Here is a 12,848-nt window from a genome sequence, read left to right as displayed (position 1 = left end):
AGTCCATTAAATCTCCAACGAAACACTAGCTTGCCAAGGGTAAATTTTTTAAACTATTCTTATAGTTTAGTGAATTGATTAAATTTACCTTTACCGTTTGAAAATTGACTAATGCTATTCTTATTTTTTCTGACAATTGATTAATATTTTTCTTTACCGTTAGAATCCCTTAGTTTCCCCTAACAAAAAAAGATAAAAAGACTATTTTAGATATGTTTCTCTCAATCCTTATTTCTCTCTCTTTCTTTTTCCCCATTGGCCTCTCCCTCTCTCTCTCCTTTTTCCCATCATTGTTGGGTTCATGTATAGACAGAGCACAGGAAATTTGTCGTTGTTTTGCTCTGTGTTTTGGCCGGACCAAGCAATGGAGAGTAGCGGTGGATCTGTCAGCTTTTGGAGAGCTTCAGCAAGACAAATAGGGGAGGTCCGCTACTGCTCGATCTGCCGCTTGGTCCGGCCAAAACGCGCAGGAAAAAAAAAAAAAAAGACAAGGGCAGATCAATTGGTGTTCTCTACTGGTGGTTTCCACTGTTGCCGGTGTTTTTAGTGAGCACGTTGCCGCAATCTCCATTTCTACCGAAGAAAGGGCATTTCTCATGTATTGTGGTTGTAATTGATCCATTGTCGAGCTTTTGTTTTCCGATCTTGATTGAAGCATTGATTCAGGTAAACAAGACACCCTCCTTAGATCTTCTTAATCTTGTGAAATCTCCGAGATGTTCAAAACCCAGAACATTTTTAATAGTAACCGAAGATGTTAGGATTAGGTCTTCTGTTAAATCCTATCAACGTAGTCAATCGATGATAGATGGTGTTAGACTAAAGTGGGATGAGTCGGTCTCCTTTCTCGTTGAAGACAGAATCCAGTTGTAAGGTTGACCCAAAAGCTTTGAAGCGATGGGTTGTCGCTTTTTGTATCAGGTTCGATCTTGAACAGGGTCAGGTCATTGAGGAGTGTTACCCACTGGATGAGAGGCTAAAGCGAGGAGGAGAGCAGAAGTTTGTGGTCATTTTGTCTTGTTGTCCGTTCTCGAGTGTGTTCAGGTCCTCTGTTTTTTGACATTGGTAAGAGAGCTCTGGACCATATTGCTTCTTGCGTCTCAGCATGGTCTGCTCCTGTACCAGGTAAACTAATGGAACTTCTTATAGGGAATGCTACACTCAAAGTAAACCTGTCGCCTGCACATATCTTGCCATTGGAGTGGGGGGTCGTGTTTGATGAGTCTTTCTCCTCTATGGCTCCTTTTCTTCCTACAAACCAGTCAGTCTCGCAGGGTCTTCCAAGAGAAGAGAACAAATGAAAGGCAGCATGCCAGGCACAAACAGAGATAGAGAGAGAGAGAGAAACGTTCTCTAATTTCGTTCCTTCCCGTGTTGATACATTGATGCAGATGCAGGTCTACGTGCCAGAGATAATCAATTTCGACCCCCCCCCCCTCTCTCTCTCTCTCGAGCTGATACCAGCTCTCCAAAAGGAAAAAACGAAAAGGGTATTTTCGAACATAAAAGAGTAAATTGGGTATTTTGAAGTTATAACAATCGGTGAGCAGTTTATGATGGAACGTTAAAGATAAGGAAAGTATTAATAAGTTGTCAGAAACAGAGTAATGGTACCTGATCAATTTGATAAACTATAAGGATAGTTTAAAAAATTTATCCTAAGATTTAATAGTTTGACATATTATGAATTTATTTCAATCATCAATCTGTCCGTGGGGTGGGGTCGCTAAAGAATGCTCCCTTGGACAAGTTATGAAACCTTACCATTTTAGATCTCGCAAAAAGTGGCCATTAATAGAATTTTTTTTTTATATTTCAGAAACCTAACTGGAATTAAATAATAAATTTATGCAAATCTTGGATATTTATGTTTCTTTTTGTCTCTTATTTGGAAAATGGCAAGAACCGTAATAGCAATCAAGGTTCAAAATATTAATATGCCCAATACGTCAATAGGGGCATATTGGGCAAATTGATATTGCATTTTGTGCCTTTTTTTTATTTTTTTCGCAACCGATTCAGGGGAGGCAATTTAGGGCTTCTCCACCTCCTGAACTAGTCAGACTCCCAATACACCCACTGTAGGGGTATATTGAAAGGGTTCCAGAATGATACATATCAGCTGATACGAGTCATTACATAGCAATACTTCGAACCTCGATGGTAATGACGCATGTAAAAGAATTCGGTTTTGTTCTCGGTAACGGGGTGTTGGATAATGTTTCTGTTTCCAGTCCATGGATTTAAGCGATCCAGAGGAATGCTCTGATACTTATGCTTTAATCCTCCAAAACTTCGAAAGTTTGATGAAGTTAAATTGGGGTTTCAAATTCATGCCCATATGATTGTTTCAGGAGTGGAGCTCTGTGCATTTCTTGGGAACTAAATGTTTTCAGCTGGACTTCATTGACCGGGTTGTATCGTACGTTAGGTGACTATGAAGAGACAACAAGGTTGAATTGTAGACAGCCGGATCACTACATCTTTCCCACAGTAGAAGAATTATCAAGTGGGAAGGTTGTGTATGATTACATGCTGAGAATTGAGTTTGAGGCAACATTTTTCCATCATTGGGGAAGACAATGTCGTTGCCGGAAAAGAGTGATTTAAACTGCCATTGTTGTAATCCTTTTTTCAGTAATTCAATCCATAACAAAAGGGGTTTAGACCGCCGTTATTGCCAGAGAAGACGAATAATTCTTGCTGTTGCCAGAAAAGAAAACCAAGGTTAAATACTCAAAAATTAAAAAAAAAAAGAAAGTTTTGGTATTTTAAAAAAAATTAAATCCCACATGTCATCACATATACAAATAATTGAAATATACTGTTAACAGCGAGTATTAAATTGGCAATTTTGGGGAGTTCAGATATTACAATGGTGCATTTTTTAAGTTTAAATACTAAAGTGAAACTAGACCCAAGGTATTAATCTGCAATTTACAAGCAATGTTTAAAGTATCGAAAACGTCAAATGTATCAAAAAGGCAATTTTAAGAGACATCGAGATACGTCTTGGATACGTATGTGTATCGGAGAAAAACCAAGATATGCATAGATACGCTTTGAAACACTATAAATACTTTAATAGATCATAAAAATACATATCAACACTAAATATAAGACCTAAATGAAGTATATATACATTAAACTAATATATTTTAATGGTTTTACAAAGAAATATATTGTAGTTAATTATAATTTCATTAAAAATCCTATACTTAACTATAATTTATAAATTATAATTCTTAAGTTTTAATGTTTAATGGGATGGGAAAAAACCAACTCTCTTATCCAACCATAAAATATGCATTAACACAACTTCTAGGTAAAAATATACTTAATAGTTATTTATTATTTAAATAATAATTATTTATTATTTATTTAAAAAAATATAAAAAAATAAATAAACATTATATAACATATTCAAAAAATAGTTATTAAAGAAGAAATTTCAATTTCCTTGTGGAATATATGATAAATCATCCATAGAATTATGATATATTCAATCATTGTGAACAAATGATAAAATATAATTAATTATTATTTATTTTTATTCTAAAAATATAAAAAATAAAAAATATATATTAAAGAAAAAATTTCAATTGCTCTATGGATAAGATAGATAAATCTATAGATCTAAAACATATTTAGTCTTTATATGCATAGAAAAAATTATATTTTCAAATTTTTTGTTAAATTATATTTTCCCTGAATATCTCATGAAATTTCCATAAATCTATAGATAACACAAAAAAAAATGTGATTTTGGATGTAAGAAATGCAGATTAGCATAAATTTATACATTCAAGAAAAAAGAAATCATAAGATATTATAAAAAGTTGAAAAAAAAATACCTATTCTTTACCATATTTTTTCAAAATTTGAAAAATCTTAAAAAAAATGATTCACACTTGTTTCTTGCAAAATTTTGCAAATCTAGCACTCTAGGAATGAGATTTGGAGTTTTAGAGTCATTTGGGGGTGAAAGAATTTTACTTTTCCCCTTTATTTATTTTTTATTTTTGATTTTTGGCCATATCTTTTTCGTCGATACCGGTACACATGAAAAAAAACAATATACACGATTTCCATGTGTATCCTGTATCAAGCGTATTGTATCGAAATTTGAAACCTTGTTTACAAGTATACCGAATTTCAGTGAAATGTTGAAATTGTTTGACAAGTCAACTTTGGCTGAGAGTAAAAAGAGCAACCAATTACTATAGGATCAAATGGAATGATAATAATGTTTAACATGGTATATATTTATTAAGAGAATCTATAGACACAATAAGTTAAATAATCGCCCTTTTTGTGTGCCACTATGATAAGATGGAATAGCTTCATTCTAGCCTTACAATACATACATGGGCAAGTGCTGTGTGTGTTAGAAATTTCCTGTCCTAGTTCATGAGTCCCTAGGGAGGAGATACCTCAAAAAGAGGTTGGTGTCGTTCTCTTCAAGGCCCACCCAACACGCCACCTGGCCCACCTCCAAGTAAAATTGAACTTTAAACCCTGTGCAGAAGCTTTAACAACAAAAACAAAAGCATACCTAGAATCACAAATCACAATTACAAGGAAAATATGTTTAATGATAAATATATAAAGAAAATGAAGTTATCTGTCTGAATGTAGGAGTAACTTCAATAGCTGATAAAATGAGATAGATTAAGATGGTTTGGACACGTGCATAGAAGACCGTCAATTGCACCAGTTAGAATAATTGATTTGTTACACATTGAAGGAACTAGAAGGGCTAGGGGTATACTAAAAAAGATATGGGTAAAAATAGTAAGAAATGATTTAAGCACTAATAGTTTAACAGTATATGGCTTTGAATAGAATGGACTGGCAAAACAGGATTCATTTAGCCGACCCCATATAATTGGGATAAGGCATGGATGGTGATGATGATAAATGTATAAAGAAAATAAAATATAAGTTTTTCATTCCTTAGTCCATCAATAAAAGAAAAAAAAAATTGAGAATCACATTACCAGCATACTCCAAAACCAATGCAAATGATCAGGCCGGAAAACTGTTTGACATTTTTCACCAGACTGATGAGCTGTGTCTGCATTGAATTTCTGATTAGGCTTTTAAGATCCTGAGAGAGATGCTTAACTTTTACTCAGTCATGACATGATATACCACATTTGAAAAGCAAGAAAGTAGCCTTTTGGGAACACTCCCCAGAACCAAATGAACTTAAAGCACAGTTTGGGAAGCAAATACAAATGTGCACTGTGCAAAACCTTGTCTATGGCATTTCTGAACCTTATACTTGCACTGTACATATTTGTATTTACACTCTTCCCAAACCGAGCCTAAGTTGCAAATCGTCTCCTTTTGGAAACAAGAAATTAAGTGTACAAGATTAGTCAAGCCTCCCAAATAGATATCAAGTGCATATGGGACATGCATAAACAACATCAATATTCAATAATAAGAAACCCATCACCTGCTACTTGTGAATGTATGATAGGGACAAATGAAGGTATTCACTTTGAGCAAAGGATTAACAATGCGAATTCCATAACAAAGCACTGAAGTAGATTGCAATGGAAAATCCAATTTAAATTTGAGCAACCTGGTGATACAGGATGTGCATGGCTTCTTACATGGTTGGTGGGTATTAATATCCTGGACTGGATTAGAAAGTAAAGAAAGAGCAATGATATTTGATAACTGTAAGGCCAGGTTAAGGGCAAATGATCTAAATTGGAATTCCTGGATCCAACAGCTAAGTAAAACTTAATAGAAAATAAATAGATAAAAAATACTATGACAGGATATCAAATTCTGTCACTCAAGAAACACATCCAACAAATGAGTGTGGCAGAATCATACATGCTGTGATGGATGAGTGGATTAACTAGAAAAGATAGGATAAAAAATGAAGTCATTCAAATTTCAAAGGAACCTAGGAGTAGCTCCAATAAGTGATAATGAGAGAAAGTAGACTAAGACGGTTTGGTCACGTGTATGGAAGACCATCAACTAAACCCATAAAAAGTGATCTGTTGCAAGTTGAGAAGACTAGAAGGACTAGGGGTAGACCAAAAAGGACATGAATCGAAGTAGCAAGAAATTATTTGAGTGCCCATAATTTAATAATGAATATGGTGTTAAACAGAACGGAATGGCAAAACAGGATTCATGATGACAATGATGATGGGACAATAGAGAGAGAAACAGGAGGAATTAATGGAACTAAAAACTAGACTGAATTAGTGAATTCTACGAGCTGACTTGAGACAAAGACTGACATAGGGAATGCCAACTCACTACAATACTGGCAAAATATACCAAATCTGAGAAGAGGGCTGGAGGTTGGAAATCCTTTGTCCTGATTAAGACTCTGCAATGAGCTATCTCCCTTATTAAAAGCATTTGTCAGCTGTGGGTGTGTGTATAGATAGATAGGTAGATATAAAGAACTTTGCAGATTTGTTGTGGCAAAATGTTAAAAACTTGCTCATGGTCACCATGTTTGAAATTTCCTCCTAGGTGGTGAAAGACTAAAAATATTGTACATCATATAGCCAAATGGAAGTCAAGTGGGAGTAGAGAGATTGCCATACCCTTTCAAGCTTCAAAATATGCACCTTCTTGCAGAACAAGTTTGCTCACAAGGGTCTTGTATGTGAAAATATCAGGAACTACCCCTGTAAGCACCATAAAGTCGTGCAACTCGATCACTTGATTAGCACTGCAATTTTTATTAAGTTCAGTAACAAGAGTTGTATATGTAATACAATCAGGAACTAGACCCTTCTGAGTCATTAACTTCACAAACTCCTTTGCTTGTTGAAAGCAACCATGCTTGCACAAGAAGTTGATCAACACATTATAAGTGACTGTGTTTGGTGAAATTCCAATCCTTTTCATCTCGAGATATAGAGAACATGCTTCATCACTCTTCCTGCTACTACAATACCCATTTAACAAAGTGTTATAAGTTATAACATCAAGGGGTATATTCCTCTTCTTCATTTCCTCCACCAAAAGCCTTGCTCTATCAACATGAGCATCATTGCACAAACCACTGACAATGCAATTGTATGTTACCAAATTTGGTCTTTGCCCTTCTTTTACCATCATACCATAAATATGGATTGCATTATCTATCTTCCCTTCTTTGCAGTAACTATCGATCAGAGTGCTATATGTGACTAGGTCAGGAAGCAGTCCAAGAACAAACATATTCCCCAGCAACTGTCTTGCTCCATCATTGTTTCTGCTTTTGCATAGATAATTAATAAGAATGTTATGCATAAATGTATCTTCAAGAATGTTATTTACAAGAATCTGTTTGTGATATTTAAGAGCTTCTCTCAGGTACCCATTTCTGCATAGACCCTCTGTTAGAATAGAATAAGTCAACTGATCAGGAGAAACATGTTTTTCAATCATGTCAGAAAATAGCACAAAAGCTTCTTCAAGATCCCCCTCCTTGCAAAGCCAATGAATGACAGAATTATAAATAACAGAATTAGGCGTCAAACCTTTCTCCACCATTTCATCACACAATCTGAAAGCCTCTTCTAGATTCCCTTCACTTGCATATGCATTAATCAAAATTGCATAGGTCCTTACATTTGGATCAATCCCCATCTCAATCATGTCTGCCCGAACTTCTTCTGCAATTGCCACTTTCCCAGCTTTACAGAAACCATTTATGAGAGAGTTATAAGCGACTGAGTTAGGTCTGATACCCTCCCCTGACATGACACCCATCTTCTTCATAATCTCATTGGCAAGTTCGACATTTCCCTTCTTGCAAGCCCCATCTATCAGCATGTTCAAAGTAACAACATTGGGAAAAATTCCCCTCTTCAACATCTGATAAAATACAGAAATTGCTTCTTTCAGTTTACATTCATCACAAAGAGCATAGATAACCAAATTATGGGTATTCACATTTTCAACATACCCACTTGAGACCAATTCCCTGTACATATTCCAAAATTCTCCACCCTCATTCAACTTCAGGAGATGATCCAAGAAGTTGTTCCAAGCGTGAATAGTGATCCTGCAACCATCCATCCTTAGCTTATTGATTACCTCATAAGCATCCCTGGTGTACCCTAGTTGGGTACAAGCCCTAACTAACGCATCGAAAACAGCCACACTCGATGTACAGGTTTTATAACCACCAACCAAGGCTTCTAAAAGTTCCAGCGGCTGGATTCCCTTTTTCAGCATCAGGTATCTCATGAGAGACAAGGCATCGTCGAACCACCTTGCATTGACCAGTATATGAACAACGGTACAGTAAGATTCCAAACAGTGTGAAAAACTCTTTTTCTCTCTGACCCAATTGAAGAAATCCAAAGCTAACCGTGGAGAGGTCTGGAACTCTAGAACAACCCGACTTACCAACGAATTTGTCAAATTTGAAGTTATCTTCTCTAAGAATCCCCATCTCTGTCGTCTTAAATGAACACAAATGGCATTAAAAATAATATTCTCACCACCTGGATTGGAGAACCGCTTCCCGGCATGAAAGTTTCTGAATGAACAGTAACTTCTTCTCGTCAATAAACAGAAACGTGCAACCATAGAATGACCCTTACCTGGTTTTATGACAACCTAGTTCACCAATCGTCCCGATCCTGCAATTGACGGTCGAAACAGAAAAAAAAAAAAAAAAAAACAAACAAATGAGCAAACGCATAGGAGAAGCCGGAAGCGGTTCTCATACTTCACTATATTCTACCGATTGAATACAAAAGCTAGGATACATAGACCAGTGAAAAAACGTATGTGCTTAACATTTTAACTATTAGAATTCGAAGTATATAAAAACGAGATTGGAAGCTCTGTCTACCAGTGAAGCTATTCAAAGAAGAAAATCAAGGGTTTCATACCAGTCCGCGCCCATTGCCGGTCCCGCTCTGCAAAGGCGACTATATACAGAGATTTAAAACTGAAGCAGATTCGAACCGGTTCACGATTTCAGACCACCGTATTCGAGACGGGTCAACCTGCGATCTCACATCTCACCGTATTCGAGCCGACCCCGCTCCGTTCAGGCCCTCTCTTTTCAAATCGGATTAAGAACTCCCCTGTCAGTTAGGGTGTCAATGGACCCGATTTTGGGTTGCACACTTTCACCCATCCAAATCAAATGAGATTTAGATGGATTGGACGGTTTAAAAGATTGTATTGGATTGGACCGGTTCAAACTTAGTATATATTTGGCTCCGTTTACGTTTATTACGGTGCCACATAGGTGCCTCGTCAGCAAATGCCACATTAATTATATTTGTGTGTATTTGCAAATTTTAGTTTCTGTATGCCTCTCCTGTTTTATTTTGGAGTTTCTTAAAATGGATAGGTGTTTATTGGCATTTTGCTGATGTGGTGCTTAGACCTGTTCATGGGTCGGGCTCAGGTTGGGCTTTCACTCTGTATTAACAGATTTTTTTAAGGCATGAGCCCGAGCCCGCCCTGACCATCGAGCCTACAATTTGGGCCCGAGCCCGGCCCTCATAAAAAGCTCGAAGCCCGGGCCTGGGCCCAAGCCCAAAATTTAGCCCATGTTGTTACTACCGTTGAAGCGGCTGAATAGAGAGAGAGAGAGTGAAAGAGAAACTATAAAGAAAAAATATAAAAAATGTATATATTAAATTATAAATATACATATTTCAATAAATATTGTATTATTTATATATTTCATATAATATATAAAATACATATTATGTATTTTATAAAATATATAATGCTAAATCGGGCCAGGCTTTTTTGACAAATCCCGAGCCCGGCCCGTAACACAATCGGGCTTACTGTATTAGGCCCGAGGTCAGGCCCGCGGGCCTACTTACATGACCAAGCCTGACCGAGGTGCGGGCCAGACCATCAGGCTACCCGACCCATGAACAGATCTAGTAGTGCTTAATGGTGCCTATGTATCATAAATGTCCTCATTAATTGTTTTTCTTAATTTTACAGCCACACAAATACAAAATATTTACATGATAAACATAAAAATGATTCATACAAATAGTGGACCGAATTTTGGACAAATACCATGAGTCGAAACGTCCGACCGTTCTCAAATAATTCAAAATGAGTGACTCAGAAAATTGATTGATTTCTGCACAAACCCTAAATAACGAAAAGGAAATGAGATTCTACACAACGCGACAAGAGCTGCTGGGGAGCTTATTTTGCCATTGATCTAAAAAGTATAGTCATCGCAGGTAGAGCAATGCAAGAGAGGAAGAAAAGTTGCAGCCTGCAGGTTAAAGTTTTAAGTTCAAACTATAAAAAGTAAAAATCTCTTAAATACAGGAAATAGACTTGGAGAATTCGGGTCAATGGACAAAGGTGATGTAATTTCTATTCGATTGTTCTTCAAAATTTCAAATTTTTGGGTCAACAGTAATGTTGAAAATAGGGGTGGCAATTTTCCTCGTCTCCAACAGGTACCCAGCTCCCCGACTCGGGTCAGGGATGGGAGATACCGTGGCGAGGTTGGGGTTGGGGATGGGGAATGCAATCCCTGCCCCAACCCATCCCTGATTAATATTATATAATATTATATTATATTATATTTAATATAATATTATATATTATATAAGTATAATAATTATTAATTTATTTATAAAACTGTAAAAACTAAAAGTCTAAAACATAATTCGAAGAAATCAAGAAAACTTGAAAAGTTAGAAAACCCTTAACCCTCGACTAAACCAGTTACCGGTCTTCATTCTTCTATCTTCGACAAAGAAGAATACTCAAGAGAGGCAACTGAACCACAAAACCAGTAAACATAGCTTCATCTTAGTCATTGAATCGCCAATCACCGCCGCTGACTGTTGCCACTGCCCACTCACCCATCAGACATCGAATAGAGGAGAGGCTAGAGAATTGAGGAAGAGACTTCGTCTTTCTCACCGATTTGTAGACCGCCGACCGTCGTCGCCGTCGCTGTCACCCTTTGGACTCTCTCTCATCAGTCATCATCGACATAAACTCTCCCATGTCCCAACGGTCCTCTCTCTCTCTCTCTCTCTCTCTCTCTCTTAGTTTCGAGGATTTAGGCCTCCAACGGGGAATTCATCCCCGTTGAAGTTGAGGATGGAGGGGGGATTCCTTTCCCCGTCAGGGATCGGGGATGGGGATGGGGGGTGATTTGGGGGTCGGGGTCGGGGATGGGGAATGTACTCCCCGCCCTGTTGCCATTCCTAATTGAAAACATTGATAAAACGATTCAACTATTCGGGTCAGCAGTGAAACTGAAAACATTGATAAAACTCCCAATTCCCAAAAGATAAGAAATTTGCTCGGACAATATGGGATTGTGATTTGAATTCCGAAATTTGGAGTTTTCAGCATCAACGGTGATGTTGAGCTCAACATATCGGTTGCAAAACTGATTCATGTGATGATGAATTTATTTTTTTGCATTTATATATTTTTGTGAAATTTCTAATATTTGTGTACTTTCTTAATATTTTCTAGGTTTTTTGTGTGAAATTTGATGTTTTATTTATTTATTTTGGATAGAATCCGAGATAATCCTATCCATTTGCATTTCAATGAGATCAACTCTGGACTCGGTTTGTATAAATTGGGTTCGGTCCATTTGTAAATAAATCCATGTTGGGTCAGGTCAGACTGGACCAAATCTAATCCTTTTTTTTTTTTGAAAGTTAAAGGTAATTGTATTAAAAGCAAAAAGATACAAAATTTTGGATGGGAAGAAGAAAAGAGGGGTAGTGAGAGAGAGAGAAATATGTTCTTGCTGAGAGGTTTTACACCATTTTATAAGTTCATGAGCAGGAACACTAAAAGTACGATTAATATATACAAAACTCGAACTAGAGAAAGACAACAATAAGTTTAGAGTTGTAGTAAGAAGTTCTAAAATATGCTAAGATAGATCTTGTTGCTTTTTAAGAGCTTTCACAACTAATTGAGAATCTGAGTACAGGATCAGTGTGTGCTTGTTCAGCTATCTCGCGGTCAGAAGTTCTTGATATAAAGTAAAAAGTTCCCCTTCTTCTATTGATGATAAGGTTCTTCCTCTTGTAATGTAGAGACACTCCAAATGATTTGTTAAACAAATAACTCCATAAGAAAATAAAGAAACTGAAATTTTACCAGCATCTGTGAAGATAATACAATTTACATTTTCTTTGAGAGTTAAAAACGGTTTTGGAGGAGGAGGATGAATTGAGTTAGAAATATCATATTTAACAGGTATTTGGTTGCAAATAGAATTTGTTTTGTGGATAATCCAAGTATTGGAAACATTTGAGTTTTTAAGAACTTTTTCATTTCTTGCAAACCAAATGTAATATAAAGCAATTGCATACCAATTAAGAGCCATGACCAAATCTTGTGGATTAGGCAATTTCTGAGATAAGGGAACAATGCAATCAGACCAATGTTGAGTGGATGAAGCATTTAGATTGATGTTCCAAGGGGAGGTGAAAAGAATTGTTTGAGTAAAGGAACAAGATAGGAAAAGATGAATTGTTGATTCTGGCTGAGAATGACAAAAGACATAAGATTGATCTTGATTAGTATTGAAAATTTTCGATTTAACAGGAATGTAATAAAAATTTACACGCCAAAGAAAGAGTTGATAATGAGGACAAGTTAGGCGCCAAAGCCATTTAATACAAGATTGAGTATTTGGAGTTAGAGAAGGTAAAATGGCCTATATTAAATTTTTATAGGTAGTTGAGTTCGAAAATTTTTCAGTAGGGTGTTTAGTCCAAACCCAAGTTATAGGGGTATTCATAGGTAAGATAGGGGTTCTCAAAATGATAGAGGTTTGAGAATCATCAAAAACTGAGGAAATAGTTGAGACATTCCAAGTTCCATGA

The 12,848-nt window shown here is 36.3% G+C and overlaps 1 protein-coding gene and 1 long non-coding RNA gene across 5 annotated transcripts; one reads left to right on the top strand and one right to left on the bottom strand.

The window, feature by feature from the left end:
* Positions 1–257: 257 nt before the first annotated feature.
* LOC148878256 (uncharacterized) lies at positions 258–2,683 on the top strand. Its single transcript, XR_016105081.1, has 2 exons — positions 258–666; positions 2,355–2,683. It is a non-coding gene; the product is annotated as an uncharacterized LOC148878256 (long non-coding RNA).
* A 1,512-nt stretch (positions 2,684–4,195) lies between these two features.
* Positions 4,196–8,685, bottom strand: LOC148878255 (Pentatricopeptide repeat (PPR) superfamily protein). 4 transcript variants are annotated; one of them, XR_016101145.1, is made up of 4 exons: positions 8,386–8,627; positions 6,588–8,248; positions 5,001–5,077; positions 4,196–4,529 (listed from the first exon to the last, which is right to left on the bottom strand). XR_016101145.1 is itself a non-coding variant. In XM_088951557.1 (2 exons), exon 1 carries the CDS (start codon positions 8,566–8,568, stop codon positions 6,592–6,594), a length of 1,977 nt encoding a protein of 658 aa, XP_088807683.1. In that variant the 5' UTR covers positions 8,569–8,685; the 3' UTR covers positions 4,196–4,529; positions 6,588–6,591. The 4 variants fall into 4 exon arrangements, 1 of the variants encoding a protein (XP_088807683.1); XR_016101137.1 differs by having other exon boundaries at positions 5,001–5,110; positions 6,588–8,685; XR_016101134.1 differs by having other exon boundaries at positions 6,588–8,685.
* Between the last annotated feature and the right edge of the window lie 4,163 nt (positions 8,686–12,848).

Source organism: Nelumbo lutea, chromosome 1 (genome assembly GCF_056320005.1).
Source record: "Nelumbo lutea isolate HS-2025 chromosome 1, American lotus-T2T, whole genome shotgun sequence".
Lineage (NCBI taxonomy): Eukaryota > Viridiplantae > Streptophyta > Magnoliopsida > Proteales > Nelumbonaceae > Nelumbo > Nelumbo lutea.
The sequence above is the reverse complement of the archived record's forward strand: the minus strand, read 5'-3'. Positions and strand labels throughout refer to the sequence as shown.